General features: G+C 46.8%; 1 protein-coding gene across 2 annotated transcripts; it reads left to right on the top strand.

Moving 5' to 3' along the window:
* Nucleotides 1-468: 468 nt before the first annotated feature.
* Nucleotides 469-18,684, top strand: rnf13 (ring finger protein 13). Of its 2 annotated transcripts, none has more exons than XM_003974235.3 (10): nucleotides 469-677; nucleotides 2,308-2,546; nucleotides 2,711-2,791; nucleotides 6,080-6,202; nucleotides 12,055-12,142; nucleotides 12,569-12,659; nucleotides 13,057-13,162; nucleotides 13,291-13,384; nucleotides 17,440-17,520; nucleotides 17,643-18,684. In XM_003974235.3, the coding sequence occupies exons 2-10, from the start codon at nucleotides 2,433-2,435 to the stop codon at nucleotides 18,002-18,004; spliced, it is 1,140 nt and encodes a 379-aa protein (XP_003974284.1). In that variant the 5' UTR covers nucleotides 469-677; nucleotides 2,308-2,432; the 3' UTR covers nucleotides 18,005-18,684. The 2 variants fall into 2 exon arrangements, with proteins under 2 accessions (XP_003974284.1, XP_011613222.1); XM_011614920.2 differs by lacking the exon at nucleotides 469-677 and adding an exon at nucleotides 759-854.
* The last annotated feature ends 97 nt before the right edge of the window (nucleotides 18,685-18,781 follow it).

The following is an 18,781-nucleotide window of genomic DNA, read 5'->3' as shown; positions in this document are numbered from 1 at the left end:
AAATCTTAGGGATATAAGAATTACATTACCCCACACGGTCAACGGTATTCAAAATGAACTGCAATTCTACGCTAAGATATGTACTCTGATAGATATAGTGTGATTTAAAATACGAGAACACTCGGATCCCACCCACTAGAAATAAGATCTCTCCCGTTTACTACAGAGGGTGCTAGAGATTTAAAAGTGAAAACTTGAGGAGGGAAAGATTACACTGGATGACAGCACTGTTTACAGTGTATAAAACGTGTAGTATCTTAAAGTATATAAATTCAAAATGTAAGTAGCGTTATCGTAAATTATCTGTGGTATAAAGCAAATCTGAGTATCCTTTTAACAGCTGAGGGATATTAAATGGTTGAGCGGTGCCGTCACGTGGATATGTTTACGTCTGGAGTAATTTCCGGAATGGAGTGACTGACAGGTGAGTCGTCCAATCAGAAGCCAGATAACTAGTGGCCCATGTGGCGGAAGTTTGTACTCTCACATGGGGAGAAAATAGCTAGCGGACGGGATTAAAGGCAGTGGTCAACATTTTCTGCTCTTACCGCCGTGCTCATCGTTTAAACGGGGCGATGTGCATCCGACATCCTCGCTTTCCCGCACGCTCATCATCACGATGCACGCCTTACTAAAAGGAACAACTGTCCCTTCCAGCGACTAAATTCCTGGACAAGGTAAACACCCACCATAACACAGCTGCAGCTAGCGCCTTAGCATCAGGCTAACTCGGGAACAGGACGCTCTGTTTTCGTAGATGGCTGCACTCGTCTGTAAGGAGTGTCTTCACCACTCCGCCGATGTACTTCTAACCAAACCGTGACCCTTGGAAAGAGCTTTTACTAACTCTAAAGGTCCGGTACGAAATATTTTAGATGTATTTTCCATTAGTTTGTAAATCGTAACGTTAGTCACATGTATTGGACTTATTGCTAAAACACAGTTGGTTGTCGGGTCTGCGCATTTGGCGTTGATGCGCTTTAAAGATCGTTAAGTGAGAAGCCTCCAGTTACCTCAGAGGGCGATTCTGGGATTTGGTTTTGATGTGTCATCTCTTCGCTGTTGTCTTATGATGGATGTTGCCGCTTTCACTTCCTTTTTGGAAGATTCGTGTACATTTTCTCACTAAAATGGCATGATTCTTGTTATTTGCAAATGTTTTAGCCATTTGTAAACTCTGTAATGATATGGATGGCTCCTAACAGTGTACTTTGAGATATACATGTATGTATACATATAGAAATTTACCCCCCCCCCCCCCCCCCCCCCTTCTTCCCCCCATGCAGTGGTTTATTATTATGGGTAACAATGAAATAAAATCTTTAGTCATTTCAAATCTCAGAGATTTAATCAGAATCAGGTTTGATTTCCTTAAGTATATACAACACTTGATGTGAAACATTAAGATTAATTTAGAGACAAATCAATTGCACACTCCCACGGGGTGGGGGAAATATGCCTCAAATTCAGTGTATTACGCCATTTTCCCACTTTTGCCTGAGCTTTGAATTTGATGCTCTGAGCAGGTGGTTTTCTCCTGACCAGATCACATGCGGCCATTGTCAGCTCCTGCCCCTTTTACGGTTAAACTGGAGGTTTGCTACAAGCAAATATATGAGGCAACACGCATGTTTAGAAACCCAACTGTCACAAGCATAGAACCCTACCAGAGGTGTCACTGAGAGTGACTGAACCAAGGGTTTACTTCAGATGGAATCTGGTTCTTCTTTGCAGTGAAATGAGATTAAACTTTTATTTGTAATTGCTCTGCTACAAGGGCAGCACCTTCATTTATACCTTACTATGCAGTATATATGAGCATGGTAAAGCCTTGTCCTCGCTATTCCTTCAGGAGTCACTCCCAGTTTGCACTGCAGTATATTGGTGTCTTCTGTTTTCTATCCTGCATTGCTGTTGACTTTCCCAAGATGAATCAATGCTGGAAAGGCATCACAGCAAAGAGTGTTTTCTGAAAGCAGACACAAAGAGCAAGCACTGTCATGGTGTAGACTTCCGTATTGGCGTTGGTGTTGGCTACAGTAACCTTGAGCATATCATACAGTGAGTTTCTGAAAGTGTGTTAACGGCTTGTGATTGTTCTCACAACCAGAAGTTGCAGCTTAGTATCTCAGATTTAACTGTAATTACACATCATGGTTGTTTTTGTTTGCCTGTTTCCTGCTTGACCCTGTTGCAGGTTACTGAAATTAGCATCAAACCTGTTTCTGCAAGGTGAAATAGGACAAATGTGTTTAGTCAGTTAAGGCTTTGCATTCATATCCAGTCTGATTTTGCTCTGTTTTTTAGGTGTGACAACGGCAGACGGGCCTACAGTTTCTCTTGCAGGCCGCTGTGTGAGGCCATCTGTGTCTGGAGTTGTGGACGTTTATGACCGAGCGGTGCAGTGGCGGGGAAACCCACCTGAATTCAAAATGCTGCTCTCACTGGGAATGCTGATGCTCTCCGCCACACAAATTTACACCATCTTCACCGTTCAACTCTTTGCTTTCCTCAACCTGCTGCCCGTGGAGGCCGACATCGCTGCGGTGAGTTGATTCGTAGAACCAGGCCACCTGATGTTCCTGTTTCTGTGGCAACATGGGTTAGCAAGAATGACAGTTTTATTTCTCTGTTCATGTTCTTATGTGTTTTATTTTTAGATACCTAGTCATGGTTATAAGTAAAAGTGACTTGTTTGTCATTTTTTTAGTACACATTTGACAACAAAACGGAAAGCTTTGAGGACTTGCCTGCAAGGTTTGGGTATCGGCTTCCAACTGAGGGTCTGAAGGTGAGTGAAGGAGCGTTGTCTCCTTGGACATGTCACACTTCACCATGGAAACTGCCGTTATGAGGCTTTCAAGAAGAAAACTACAAAAATCTGAAGCTGGCAATCTAAAGTCAGCCATTGAGAAGTCATTGTGATGCAGCACTAACCTTTGTCTTGTTCACGGAAGCCTCTCCTAAAGATGTGTGGAGGTGGATAATATTGTGCTCACGCAGACACACACAAAGTCATGGTGGTGGTTTGATCAGCAGAGCTCACAAACAGACAGAATGATTCACGTCTGGTACATAAACTGCTCATTTTCTGTCTCAGACTGAGCTCGGCTGTCATACAAATGATGATCTTTTGTGTTTATGTAGGAAGTTAAGCGAATATTGGAACAGTCATAATTACTCTCTGAAATTAAGGCTGTTGTATTCAGGTTTATCCACCATAATACCATCCCTACAGCGTCATTATGGCATTATCACATGAATTATGGTCTCGTGTATTTTAGGGATTTAAAGCCTGGTGGTTGAGCTGTTGGCCACTCTCCATTTAGGCTCTGCAGGAAAATCAGCCCCGTTGCCATGTTTTCAACAATCCGGCACAGAAAGTGGCAGCGAGAGCAGAATTTGGTTAACAGCTTCAAAGTGATCCGTGTGTGCCAGTAAATCACACCGTTTGATTGGCTGAGAGCAGATGATGCTGTAGTCTTTTAATTAACAGCTCGCTTTGGACGTTGGAGGTTCCCAGTGCGACAGCTGTACGTTGCTTTGAATAACCTCTGCTGTCACAAGACGAAAGGCCTGCTTGTGTCCGGAGGATTCCCACAGGGAACGTCTCTTCAAACATAGTCTTCTCTGTTCTGCTTACATAATTGGGCCCATTTACAGATGCTTTAGAGCTTCAAAACGAGTCTGCCTGTGCCTGCAGCATGTACACATTGATCATTTTAAACGTAGGTATAAATGCACGGTTAAAATGAAGCGACTAATTAAAGCAGGTTTAGTCTTACAGTACAGATAAATAGTTTTTAGAGAGTGTTTTTAGCTGTAGTTTTGCCATTATTGACCAAGTACAGCTTCAGAAATGTTCAGTCTTTATTAGCGTTTCTAGAAGTTTGTTGTGACACTTTTACCTCTAAAATTACAGCCCGATCTGAAGACACACTAAGATTTTATGCTCTGGTTTCCTGCGAAATGTCTGTGGTTTCTATGGTGAAACAACGTTAGTAGAGGCCTTTGGATGCACCCACATACTGTAAAGAAAAAAACCTGCATGTCCCTTAAGAAGCAACAAGTGAAATCCTCCCAGATTTAAATTATTTAATGATGTGACGGTGTGAGATAAATCAGATTTAGGGAACACTTCTCTGGATTTATGTACTGTATGCTTCTGACATAAACAGCAGGGGCGTTAACCTTTACTGCCCTGTGGTTACACATCTTTCCTCTGCATCATTTTCTTTCCAAAATTCATCAATATCTTAAACAAAATTAAATGTATTTTGGTTGAGTAAGAATAGGCGATACTTTACTGTCACAGGTTAGTTTACTTACTTACTTGGTTACTTAAGCCCCGAGCGCAACATTCTCTCCCCCCTCTAGTTTCAACTTGCAAAGTTACTTTTTACCATATGTTTTTAGCAGCATGACAACTAAAAGAAACTAAAAGAAAGATGGCTCCTGTGAGGGATGTTGCAGATATGGATTGTTTATTTTCACCCAGTTTCTGTTGGGAATGCCTGGTATTGTGGGGACAGGTGTGTGAAAATGACTGATTTTAAGAGTAGAGTTACACAAGTATTAATCTGCTTATAGGTGCCCTCCGTCAGAGCTGGTTATTATTTTCTGTTTCTGCCATTTAAACCCACAGCAGATCTGCAAACAAGCCATATAGTGAAGATGATTAGTGACAGGATTAAATGTGACCGCTGCAGAAATGATGGCGTAATCCACAAGATAAATTCTCTCTGCATCCCTGTTGATTTCAGTAACTTTAGACAAGGGCCAGGCAGGGATTTGTGTTTGGAAAATAAAGAGTTTTAGAAGGAATAAAGGCTCAACAACCAGAAAAAAACGCAGGCATGCATATAATTTGTCATATGATTCTATAAGTTATCGTGACTTGGTTATCATTAGGTTGGAATTGCATTAGACACTGATGTTTTTCACAGATAAATTGGATGTTAATTGTAATAACAAAGAAATTGCAACTGCTTTGTTGTCTTGTGTTTTAACATATGTTTACCATTAGTTGTGCCTTTCATAAAAGACTGATAAATTAATAGATTTCCTCTCCTTATATAGTCATTTCCTGGTTTTAAAACGCCAGCCCCGCCCCTCCTGGGGGTAGTTCTCAGGTGAGCCGCCAGGTGGCGCCGTTGTCTGACAGGCGGGAATGTGAGGCAGTGGCACAGTGACGTCATTGTAGGAGGCCCCCAGCGGTGAGGGCTGTGAAAGCGCTGTGTGAATCCATGCCAGATTTTACAGATGAGTCACGACTTCAACAATGTGCGCATCAAGCCTTATTTTTGTCAAAAGCTCAACTTTTGGGGTGCCCAGTCAGCGACTTTGGTTTTGGTTGGTGAAGGCGATGGGTCACCACGGTTGTTTTTCAGCAGCCTCTCCAGAGTCACGTCAGTGTGGCAGCTGGTGAGAATCACCCAAAGCATTTAGGTTTTTCTTTTGGCAGCCGACGGCCTTGTGAGTGAGAGAGAAACTGCTGACTCTCCTTGATAATCAGGCTTGGTTTTTTTAACATTGACTGTAGAAGAACTGGGTCCCAAAGCGGTCTTCACTTCCTGTCTGCCACCCTGTGACACACAGACACACACTGAGTGAGAGAGAAAGAGAGCAGTCTTACACTTGCATAAGAGCAGTGGAGGTTTAGAAATCAATTTGGGTCTCTCTTCTCTGTCTGCACTACCCCCCCCTCTCTTTTTTTCCCTGCCGTCTGCCTTTTTTGTCTTCACTTTTCTATTTTTGTCTCTTTCCAACTGTTTTAGTCTGAGTTTCTGCAATCTTTTCCTCTATATTTGTCTTTTCTTCTTTTCCAGCTTTGTTCTCCTTCTCTTTATCCCTCTTTCAGCCTCTCCCAGCTCTCTTCCCACTGTCTTCAGGCACTTCAGACACAAATAATCCCATTTACTGTATATCACAATACCTAAGAGGGTGCAAAATGCAACTGTTGATGAATGACATGAGAAGCACACGTTGTCTGGTCAACCACCACCACTTGACCTTTCATTGTGAGGTTTATCACTTGTCAATCCTTTTAACTTCTCCCTTTTACGTGTTGTTCCTTCAGGGCTTCCTGATCGGGGCGCGACCAGAAAATGCATGCGAGCCCATCGAGCCCCCCCCCAGGGACAACCTGACGGGCGCCTTCATCGTCCTCATCAAGCGCTTTGAATGCAACTTTGACGTCAAGGTATGAAGGTGCCACTGTCATGGCATCGCGCTGATATTTATTGAGACAAGAAAGCTCGAACTGTGCTTGAACTCCTCAGTTGACTTTAGCACTTGGATCGTGTGGTCATGACACAAAAACAGGAAGCTGCCATTTCCCCAAATATAATTCCCTTGACCGCTTTGCTTACCACCACTCATCTAGTGCGGACGCGTGAAGTCAGAAATGCAGTTTCCCCTGATGTGTGTTTTTAAAGAAAAAGAATGAAAAATCAGAATGAATGGATGGAGGAAGGCGTCGGGGTGTGTGTGTGTGGGGGGTTGTAATGGGAACGTTTCCAACCTAAACACTGGAGAAAGTCCAGCCGATGTGGAGAAGCGAAGGAAAATAGTCAAAGTTATAGTCAGAAGGAAGGAAGGAAAATAGTCAGAAAAATCCGAATGGGCACCTGGGTCACCAGTAAAAATAGCACCTGGAAGCTCCCGAATGATGCACCAATGGTGATAATGGCCCCCTGAACATTTCCCATCTTTGTCCCCTGACGTGCGAGCACCAGTTGCTCGACTGCTAAACGCATTGTAAAGGTTGTTGGTTCAGCCTCGCGTAAAACCGAGCGAATAGAGGGTGAGGAAAGGTGGGCGCTGAAGGAGGGCGGGACGCGGCGCCAGTAGACGGGCTCTGAAGGTTACCGATGGAATGAAAGAAGAAACTATGTGGCCTCATTCGTCTCCTGCTCCCGAATGGCGTCGTCCCGGCCTCTCCCTCTCCCTTCTCTGCTGTTTTCTAAAACAACCCTCACGTTTCCTCTCTGACGTTCCTTTCAGTGTGATTTATTTTTCTCCTTGCACTTCCTCTGGTTCTTTTTCCTGTTTCACTGTTAAGTCTGAAGCAGCCATATGGCCTTATAAGGTATAACTGCATTCCTTACACACACACACACACACACACACACACACACACACACACACACACACACACACACACACACACACACACACACACACACAGAAATGTTGACAGGCAGTGCAGTGAGTTGTTCCCTTGCCTGGAATGTAACCAGACCCCACATCACATAGCTGTGTGTCCGAAAAATCACACACACACACACTCACACACCTTGACTCTCCCTGAACTGTGTAAAGGTTGAAATCTAACCTCGACAAACCCTCGAAGGAGAAAGTTTTAGCCATTGAACAGAGCCCTGCGTCACATTCACGCATCTCAGAGAGTTTTAATGTGAACTCAAACACACATTCCCTCACAGACTGTGTTGATTTTGTTGGCGGGGGCTCGGATGTCGCGTCTTCCACAGAATTTTTCCCCCCGTCGTGTCAACAGTACAGATGTTGCTAGTTTGAGTCCATGTTTTGGAATGCTGAGGGTCTATACTTAAGATGCTGTGGTTCACCACACACTTGTTAATTTTGTTGGGCACTGATGTAAACTGACGTATGTCCATATATTGTGCCGTCGGGGGGTACAAACTCCTCAAGAAAATTGACGTCACCAAACAGCAGCCTTTTTAGAAACGATGCGTTTGCTTGCCTGCGTGTGTATGTTACAATAATACAAACTGCAGTGTCAAAGCGAGGACATTTTTGTCTGGTCGTCACACCCTCACAGGTCTGTTTGAGCGTTAAGGTTTTGTTCTCATGTTAAGGACGGAATTGTGTATTTAATAGTGACGTTGAGGGGTTAGAGTAAGGGTTCTGGGGAATGCATGACGTCCTCACAGAGACAGAAGTACCCACAGCTGTGTGTTTGTGTGTGTGTGTGAGAGAGAAAGATGGAGAGTGTGATAGGAGGAGGGTAACCCTTGATGCTCGGTTCTTTCAGAATCCGTATCTCCAGAGAGTTGGGGTGTGCACTTCCTGTATGCTGGGATACTGTGGTGGGGGTTGTCATCAGTGACCTTTATGACCTTTCTGTGTGTGTGAAGCACTAGTGTTTAAGGGAACAGGAAACTCAATACATCTTTTCTCCACTCTCCATTTTGTGCCTCTTCTCAGTCTTGGCATGATTTTTTTTTTTTAAATCCCCGATTGCCCTCGAATAAATCTCAACCACTCACACACAGGAGCTTTTTTTTGTACATAAAGAGTAAATGTCCTCGTTATGTAACAGTGGCTTAGTAATGTGACATTGCGTTGTACCACCCACCTCAGTCTCCACCTTTTCTGTCCACACCTGCTCTGACAGCTCTTTTGTTCCAGACTGCAACTCAGTACCGCCCCACAGAGGCCACACCACTCTCCCATTTGCAGATTTTTCTCTATTTGTTTACATTTACTCATTTTGGGACTTGGTGAAATTCTTTACTGCCTTCTTTACTGTTGCTTGACCTCATTCTGAACTACCTAACAAATATGAAGCCTTGTATTCTCAGCTAAGGAGGGTCTATTGGCAGATTTGGTCACAACTAAAGGTTAAAAAAATAACTAGTGCATATGATTACAACAGTCAAGGAAACACCAAGGTGCTGCCACAAAGCCTCAGATCATCAGGATGAAAAGTGTGTCCTGTGGTTTATTCAGAGAAAGTTCTTCTTTATACCACACTTGAGTCATCCTTGGGGTTTTTTTTCTTCCTCTTGGGGTTCTGTTTCTTTTCTACAGTGGACCCAGCCCTGGGTAATATTGTCTCAGCATTTTAAATCCCATTTAAACTTGTTCTGCTTTATTTCGCCGAAGAGTGATCAGGCTTCCTGCACATGCTCACTCAGTCTCATGACGGGGTATGACTGGCTGACTGGATGCATGACTGGCGTGTGTGTGTGGGGGAGAGAGAGAACCAGATCTGAGGTTGCTGCAGTTTTCTGAGCAGTTTGCTGTGACAAAAGTACTGCACATTAAAGTACTGCACATTAATGTACTGCACATTAATGTTAATGGTGCAAAACCAGTTTCTCACATTCGAGGATGTGAAGAAGTCAGAAGACAGGCTTCCTTTCCTCTAATCAGCTGTCCCTACCTTGGAGCTAAACCTTGTGAGCCTCTGCATAACATTCCTCTGAAGCAGTTGGATGTAGAACGGAGGGTGGGAGAGGAAGGAAATGCATCAAAAGGAGGGAGCGGGTGAGAGAAGGAAGTGGGATTTCAGGAGAAGCTGGCATTCAGGCTGATACAGCAAGAGCAACGGGGGCAGAAAGGAAAGAGTATATGTAAATGAAAACAATGGGGGGATGGAGAGAAGGATCGAGGGGAAGGAAGAGATGGAATTGTAGAGAGAAGAGCTCAGGAAGCTCCAGGTGCTCGTGTTGACGCACCTCCAGTCATATATGTGACCTGAGAGGGTCACGTCCTGCCCACATGCAACTATCGGTCACCTCTGGCACACAGACGGGCCTGTTCCACCCTGTCCTTGGTCACACCCAAGTGTTGGAGGACTGTTGGAATAGTCCCAACTGCACTCTACTGTAGTAGATATAAACCTTCCGCTTGATCTTTGGGACAGTGATAAGGGAAAGGGTTTTGATGACTCATCTTTTATGAATATTTTTAAAAGACCAGATTCAACTTTGATTAAGACATAACTTGGACTGCGGTTTTATTCCCTTCATGGAGAAGCCGACAAAGGGTCAATGTGTGTGTGATGACAAAACAAACATCTGAGGTTTTCCACTTTGGTTTACCTCCAAGACCTGAATGATAGAGTAACTGGAAAAAGGCTGTGGACTTGAGAGGGGAGAGAACAGCACGCTGCATTTCTGTAGCCAAGTCATGCAGTCACATGACAACAAAAGATTCCAAGATGCCCTTGAGAAAGATATTTTGCCTGTATAGCCCCACTGTAGCGGTGCGGAACAGCTGCCATGTGAAACGTTGACCTAGAAAAAACTCTAGAGGCATAAAACTGGTAAAGAGGTTTGGAAGTTTAATGAACACATTAAGAAGCGATTTTTGCCATCTCCCTTCCTCCATGCGTGCTTTATCCTTTTCTCCTTTTCTATTTCTGCCCCTCCATCTCTGTTCTTCCCTCCCAGTGTTCAGGTTTTCAGGAATGCACTGAATGCCCTTATCTTTGCCCATGCAAACACGAGGGTGAGCCAGCAGCAGAGGCTAAATTCCTCAGCAGATCCCAGGCAGACAGATCACATAGCAAGGCTGCACAGTACCAGTCAGTCTTACTGGATGTAGGCATTTGAAAGAAAATGTTGCAGAATGAACTCTGTTATAGCTTCATTTGGCAGCATTGACTTCAATTTACAGCCCTAAAATGGAATCCTCCTCTAGCCCCGCCCCCGAGGACATTCTGGCATATATTCATTGTTTGTGTGATGTATTTTGTGACTTAATGTTGAGATTCGAGACATTTTCAACTTGTAAACAGCTGAATCCTCAAGACAGCCCATCTGTGCAGCAGCAACGAACCGAGTCTTTGCCAGTTTAACTTTTTGCCCCCGGGCCAAAAAAAAAACAGCACTCGCGGTCCAGCTGACGACATTCACAGATAAAAACACGTGAATAAATTACAATATAATATATTGAATAAATGAAAGGGCCACAAATAAACTATAAAAACATGTGCACTCCTCGTATCTTTTCATCTCATAATATTCTCATAAAATAGAATAAAAACTCTTCCATTTAGAAGGCCTCTTTTCTGGGCATAACTCATCCAAACTGGTGGCCCCTGCTCGGACAGAGCCGCCATTGATACCCCGACACAATACTCTCTCAGAAGGAAACACATGGCATCACAACACTGCAGCAGCCATAGACGCTGCTTCACGTATGCCTGCGCATAAAATTTCAATGACAAGGAGCAGACAAAAGACGGCGTTCTGTCCTGCATTAGCATTAAAACAGAACACAATACACACCCTCATCCTGCTCACCCCTTGCAGGTCTAAATGGATCTCTATGCGTCACAGCGAATTACGACGCCACTGCAAAGAGAAGCACGTCTGAGCGTCGGGGCTAGCGCGATACGCTCGGTCAAGCGCTGAGATTATTGAAAGAAGAACCTCTTCTCCTTAATGTTTCTCTCCAGCCAGTCGAGCGGATGCGCCGCATCTTTGCCTGCAGTGGGAAGAGCGGCGTCCACAGAGAGCGGCTCTTCAGCCGTTTTAAAGGACGCGTGCAAATCTTTCTGCGTCCTGTGTCAGAAACACCGGAGGATTTATTCCCAGATTATTTGCTCACATCCTACTTCCTCCCCCACATCTGGTGTGAGCGATCAACCTCTAACAATGGCTGAACAGGATACCGCAGCCTCCAGACTGTGTCAGCGCCACCACAACAGGCAGCAGGTGGGGGGGGACATCAGTTTCCCCTGCCTCTGCGGCAGCCGCGGCCGCTCTCACACCAGCTCCGCTCGCATCGGACCCATTTACAACACGGCCGGGGGGGGGGGGGAAATCCGATCATTATCCGAATTCTGGCGTAAATGGCGCCGAAGCGATACACTTTATCGTACGGGGCCCGCTGAAAATGATCCAGTAGACAGAAGGAAACGCGGGAATCAATTTTCGCACTATTGAAGTGCTCGTAAACACGTCACATAAATTCTGGATCCGTGCAGCTGAAACTTTATTCAAGCACCTCTGCTGCTGTGACCCCGTGACCAGAGAGAGCGATGAAGAGTCGTTAACAGCCGCGCCGCCGCGGTTCAAGTTCACTCGGTCACTGAGTTGACACTCTATTGTCCTGTGATGTCGTTACCTTTCTGCTCTTTCCTCTGAGAGAAACGTTCCATTCAAAAACAGCACTGGAATTGTTCCGTGGTGAACACTTTGTTGTTCCTGAAACAGATCCCACATGATCACACCACAAACTCGCACTATCTGAGCCGTTTCAGCCGTCAGCTGCCCGACCACCTCATGTTTGAAACCCATTCTGACGTCAGAGTGAAACGTTTTTGTTCCCTCACAGGTGCTCAACGCTCAGAAAGCAGGGTACAGGGCAGCCATTGTTCACAATGTGAACTCGGACGACTTAATCAGCATGGGATCCAATGATTGTAAGCACCTCCTCCTCCTCTTCTTCTTCTGCACATTAAAATTCAGTCTGAATTATCCACTCGTGATTGTGGACCGTGGACGGATGAGGTGTTGCACAACGTTTGTAGTTTTATTGTCATTTGTAAAGGCGATGATGCTGCGACACGCTTGTTAGGTCACTGCCCACATCTATTTGCCCTAATTGGGGCTTCAGCAGGGTCAGTGTGGTTGCACCACAGTGGCCAGAGCTCCACAGTGGTGTAGCAGTTAGCACAGAAGCATCATGGGGGTTTCCTCCCTATTTCCTTCCACAGCCCAAAGCCACGCCCGTTAGGCTCAATTGCCCCTTAAGGCACTCGATTAGATTTGAATGTTACCGATAAAAACATTTACATGAATGATTTCTTGCTCCTGTTATCGATACTATGATCTTTTCTGTCTTTTAGTGGATATCATGAAGCAGATAGATATCCCCTCAGTGTTTGTGAGCGAAGAGACGGCCAATTCTTTAAAAGAAGACTACATTTACGATAAAGGGTAGGTCAGCCTGTTTTTTCTTCTCTTTGTCTGTCTCCACAGACCCTGATTTAATTTAATCCTGGTGAATAATAATAATAATAATGTAACATATCACAGTCCCCTGCTGACACGGAACTTTCAGCCTGTCACAGGAATGACTGCATTCCCATTTAAAATTACATCTGCGTCCACGTTCCGCTAGTCAGATCTGGATGGAAGTGGAACTTTTTTGCTGAGTAATAAACACCTGTCAGCCATGTGGTTCTGGGCCATCAGCAGTTCACAGCAAGAGACGTGTGAAGCCTTTAAAAGGTGTCACCTTCCTGAGAGGAAGCTTGCAAATATATTTGACTCACTGAATATATTTGGCTCACCTAAACTGCATTTATGTCCTCTTTTGTGTTTTTTTTTGTAGGGGACATGTGGTCCTCATGCCGGATTTCAGCCTCCCCCTGGAATACTACCTGATCCCCTTCCTTATCATCGTGGGAATTTGCCTTATCCTCATTGTTGTTTTCATGGTAGCTTCCTTCAGACAGCTTTGCAGCAGTTAACAGTGCTAGCCCTTCCTTTTGAAGTGCTGTGTTACCCCTTTGATCCAGCGAAGGGATCCTCAAATGCGGGTGTTTCCTGTATTTGCTGTTCTTAGATCACCAAGTTTGTGCAGGACCGACGCAGAGCTCGCCGGAGCCGCTTACACAAAGATCAGCTGAAGAAACTCCCCATTCACAAGTACAAGAAAGGTACGTGGGCACCTGATCCCATCCCCCCACCGGTGGAGGATGTTCACTTCCGACATTAAATACAGGTGCAAGATTTGCATATTTAATAGAATCGGGTGGGAAATGAAAATGGCAGCGCTCCAGTCTGCACTAGAGCTCGTACCTCTGTCTGTCAGGTGTCTCTTCGTGTCTCCCCTCAGGCACGGGTCTTCGGTGTATCCCCACACATAATTTGTCTCCGGAGCTCGGCACATTAGAACTAATCAGATTAATATTTTGGAATTATCGCTTCAGAGGCCTGATGGGAGTTAAAGCCAAGCGCGTTTTTTCTTAGAGTGTTCAGACCGGCGATGGCAAACTCTCGCCGCTCTACGTGTTGTCGGTGTGTGCAGAGCTTTTCCAGGCTGGCTCTTTTTCCTCTGGCAGCTGGGTTGTGCAGGGGAACACCCGGGAGCTGAGGATGGTGCGTGATGAGTGTGTTCCCTCCCGAGAGCTGGCATTGACCGGGCGGAGCCGCCCGTCCCCACCTGGCCTTGACACACATGCATGGGTCGGCTCTCTGTCCCCGGGCTGCCCACGTGCGGCGGCAACCGTGACTCAGGGTTTCCAGCACCCAGCGACCTTAGCTGCAGCAGTGACTTCAGACATCCAGGAAACGGCGTCTGCGCTCCTGTTCGCTGAGTCAGAGCTTTGGGTGACACAGAAAGGGGACACCAAATCTCCTCATAATCACTTTAAACCGTCGCTCTGGAGCAATGCTCAGTTGGCAAGTGAGAGTGGGTGAGCGGCCTGTAGCAGGAGGGGCCGTAACAGTGGGACCGTCCCTCGGTTGTAATGAGACGTCCAGTCCCTCTTACGTCCATTTTTAGAGATATTAGAGCAGTTATCACAAGATAATAAGTGTTATGATTTCTTTAACTTTGTTTTATACCTCTTTTTGGCATCATGAACCTTCAGCAATAGCCTGACTTAATAGGACAGCACAGTTCCAGCCAACACGGGTCATGTGACACTCGGGGACAGTCAGTTGTTTCACTTCTCCTTCTGAGGGTTTTGTGCTCTGCCCATTAAACCAGTCACAGATCACTATAGTCTAGCATAGCTGCGCATAGCCAGGCTCTGCCAGCTGTGTCCAGACTTTCATTTCTTTCTGCTGTAACAACCAAACTGGCAATAAACAGTGAAGCTGTATCCAGACATCACAGCGTGCTTTATGGTACCAGTAAACAGCATTAAAGTCAGAGATACTCGCTGTGGTTTTAATCTATTAATGACTCATTATAGGATGATTACGGGTCCCGTGGTTGTTGCATCTGCGCCGCATTTAGAAGTTGGTTTTTACTGCGGTGCATAAATGCAGCACTGTGCAATGACTTCAGAGTAAATGCAGTAATTTGTATGAAGATGTGAAGCAGCTGATCGGCCTCAGCTGCTGCTGCTCTGGCAGGACGCGTCTCTGCTGAAATATGACGCTCTAAACCCGTTTTCAGACATGTTCTGCTGCTTCGTGCCTTTGTCTCCTCATCAAAGTTGGTTTGTGATGGCGGTGGAGACGTCAGAGTTACCAACACAATAAAACAACAATAGCCAAGTGGCCTACAAAGCAGTGGGAAATGGAAGACCTGTGTCAACATATGGGATTATATAACAGCAGCTGCTGCAGCTGTCCCCACGCACCGCCGCTCTGCCATGAACTGGACTTATGCTCTGGGATTTATAGCAGAGCTTGTGTCATCATTACCAAGGCCGTTGTGGTTGGCGCCCAGGGTGGCGAGCGTCACCGTCACCTAGACAGGCTCTAGCTGATACCCGAGCCACACGCCAGCGGAGGAAAAAAGGCCAGATTGTTTTCACCGCTTGCTGAGGCCGAAGAAAGGCCAGGCTCTCCCTCTGACCCCTGACCCCCGAGCAGTCTGATCCCCCCCCCCCCCCCCACCTTCCTCTCCTCGCCTCGCCGCTTAGAGATGACGGGCAGGAAATGACGCGCATACGTGCAGCAGCTGCAGTGCCTCAGCATCCGTGAGGCTCGTCGGGACAGAGCGGCGTTCTCTGGCTCCCAGCAGCCTTTAAAAAAAACCCAAAAACTTCTGCGTCAGCTACTCGTGCTCCAGCCCCCCCCCCCCCCCCCCATCTAAAGTTCAGTAGGACAGTGTGGGTCCCCTGAGCGTCAGGAATGCTGTTGGGCTGGTGATTAATGAAACGCAGTGAGGACGGGAGCTGCGCTGGGCCCACAAGTCCTTTTTAAGATGTGCTACTGGCCCCGAAACGTGAAAGGGATTCCCAACATGTGGACGATGCACGTCGCTAAAATGCGAGACGCACGTTCTCTTTAAATGTGCAGCTGTCGAGGCCGATCTCATCAAAACGGGACATCGGATTCACGGTTTATTTCTCTTTTCTTTTCGTTTCCTTTCAACACGCATGCTATCGCTATAATAACGCGGTGTTGTTGGAAGAGGGATCGGTTGGAGCGCACAGAGGGGGAGAATGACAGCGAGGACAGAAGCAGTAAATCGTGCACTGTCGCGGAGAGCTGTGCCCAGTGTGAACAGTGAAATTTAATAGCTCGCTAAATCGGCCTTTTGATGCATCAAATCTAATCAAAAGCCACTAATTGTGGCGTGGGGCTAGGTGAAATGTTGCCCCGGAGGACTGTTTGGATTGGGCGGAGGCGTGTGAGCTCCTGGTGCCATGGCCAGCAGGCGGTTTTCCCCTCCTCCGGCCCGGCCCACGTGCCAGCGGCAGCTCGATGATGTCAGAGTTTTTTGTGACTCCACAGGCCAAAAATAGAACGCTTTGACCTTCGCTGCTGGACGGTTTCCACCTTGTCTCCGCACCGGTCGGGAGCGATCTGATCATTAATGGTCAGCTCTCGGGAGCTCACCTTTGTTCAGCGTGATCGGGTTTCTGCTTCCACATTTACTAACACACACATTTCTGTTTGCGTTTCACTTTTCCCCAGCAGAAGAGTCGCTCAGCTGCTCACCTTTGGTGTCTAAATGACACATTATTCTCATACAGCCGATAACGCACAGTTATTCAAGTGATAAATCTCTCGCCACCTCAATCTGGAACTCGGCTACCGGGCCACTGAGTCCATGTGCTACTGACTTTCTGTTGCACCTGAGTTATTCCAACAAATTTAAAGTCCATAGAATAGCAGAGATTCATATTTAATTTGCGTTTAGCCTTCCATAAAGTTGCGATGTGTTTACAGTCGCTCCGCATTAGCGTCGTGGCTTTTATTCTCTGGTGGCTTGGTGCCACCGTTCAGCATTTCCCGAGTGTGTCCGGGAGTCTCGCCTGCACAAACATTCCCTCGTCCTCACTCCAGCCGTCCCGCACCGGTACTGGACTGGGAGAGGGCGGAAGGCAGGAAAAGGATCATATGTACTCGGGATTAATGTTGAAACTAGGAAATCGGGTGTCGGGTTGCAATTGGGGATTATATTTTTGGGATTAGGAAAGTTTGAGCAAAGTTGGGAACCTCTGCAGCTCAGAGAGGAGGAGGAGGAGGGGGGATGTGACTCCCCATCCTTATACGGTCACATGCAGCCTGGGCACGGACACGGAGAATCCAGGCAGTGAAAACATGCTCATTTAGAGCTCATGTAAACATAGCAGCTCCCTCCCACCATCTACTGACCCAGGCAGGACAGAGGAAGAACTCTGGAATCTGATGGGAGAGTCAAGTTCCTGCAGGTTAACGGAAGCGTACCTGCAGGCTGAGGAGGAAGATGGAACATTTCAGGGTCATTTAAGGAAAAGAGGCGCCGCATGTAAGAGAACTGAGTGTTTAGTGGGGGGATAAACGCTGACTCAGCTCAGCTTCCTCCCATTGTGGACGAAGGGAGAGAAATCCAGGGTCCCATCTGGATCTGGTGATGTCACTCAGCACCTTTCACCTGATCCTTTTTGCACGAGAAACAGAAATTGAACTGATGAGAAGAAAACTCGAGTCCACCCATCAGTCATTGTGAATGTGACCTATTCTGCACCCCACCATTAGGGGGCGTGCACACCTGTTTCTGACACACCTGTGCAGACTGTTTACATTCATCACTTTTATTCCTCAGGGGACAGCTATGACGTGTGCGCCATTTGCCTGGATGAATACGAAGAGGGGGACAAGCTCAGAGTCCTGCCATGTTCTCACGGTGAGTCGCCAACGTCTTCTTTGCCCCCCCCCCCCCCCCCCCCCCCCCCGACGCTGACGTGACGTTCTTACCTGGTGCCGAGCGGAGACGCTCAACCTGATCGCCGTCTGTGTCGTCACCAGCCTACCACAGCAAATGCGTGGATCCGTGGTTGACCAAAACCAAGAAGACGTGTCCGGTGTGCAAGCAGAAAGTGGTTCCCTCGCAGGGCGACTCCGATTCCGACTCCGAGGAGGGCGACAGCGGCCCCGACGAGAACGAGGTGTCGGAGAGCACCCCGCTGCTGCGCTCCCTGGCCTCCACCAGCGCCCACTCCTTCGGCACCATGTCGGCAGAGTCGCGCTCGGAGCAGGACCAGGATTCCTCGGAATACGACGAAGAGCTGGACAGCAGCGACAGCGAGGAGGTCACCGTGGAGACGGTGGTGGTGCAGATGCAGCAGCCCCGCTCCGACGGCCGCGACCACGACCCGGCCCGCGTTTGACCAGCCACATGATCGCTCCACCCGCCCCCCCCCAACACGCACCATAACAGACTCTTACCGGGAATATGACGGATTTCTTTCATCCATACTCTTATTTTACTGCTTTCAAAGATAGCTCAACAAAATTGGCTGCGATGTGCCGACGTCCCATTGGACAGGAAGTCAGCAGCCAAAGGCGCCTACTGAGGTCAGCTGTTCCGTAACAGAGGGATCACGTCCAGGGACCTCCGACACCTAAATATTGTGTATATCAAGTACAGCCCACCTTCTCCTCTCCTCCTACTCTGATCTTTCCTATTTCAGCTAATACTGTGCACGTTCGTGCCACACTGACACACCTGGACCTGCTATGCAGCTTTCTTCAAGTTAACTTGCATCAGGCGTTTACACACCAAATGTAGTTTTGCCAATTTCCCTCCCGCCTCAAGGAGCGCAGACGCTCTGGTCCCTTCTGTGCCACACTGAGGACGCTGCTTACTGCCGTTAACGTTACGCTAACATAGGCTTGTCTCACCGAGGGATGGCGCTGCACTCTCAAGACTTAACGTAGTTTTGTTGTATACGTTCTCAGTTTATAGATGTTTTCAGATTTTGTATGAGACCTGTTGCCTTTTTGTTTCTATTATCTTGTGTTTGTGCTCGAACTGAATTCACCCAAATAAAAAATACTTGACAAAGTAGCTCATTTGTAACCGTCACTGTTGCCTCATGCTTCCAGTGTTATCAGATCTTTAGTTAATTGGCAGCGCGGTGGTGTTTGGGTCGGAGCCCTGTGCT

The sequence above is a fragment of the Takifugu rubripes genome, chromosome 20, assembly GCF_901000725.2.
Source record: "Takifugu rubripes chromosome 20, fTakRub1.2, whole genome shotgun sequence".
In the NCBI taxonomy this organism is placed as follows: Eukaryota; Metazoa; Chordata; class Actinopteri; order Tetraodontiformes; family Tetraodontidae; genus Takifugu; species Takifugu rubripes.
This window is presented reverse-complemented; position numbering and strand designations above follow the sequence as displayed.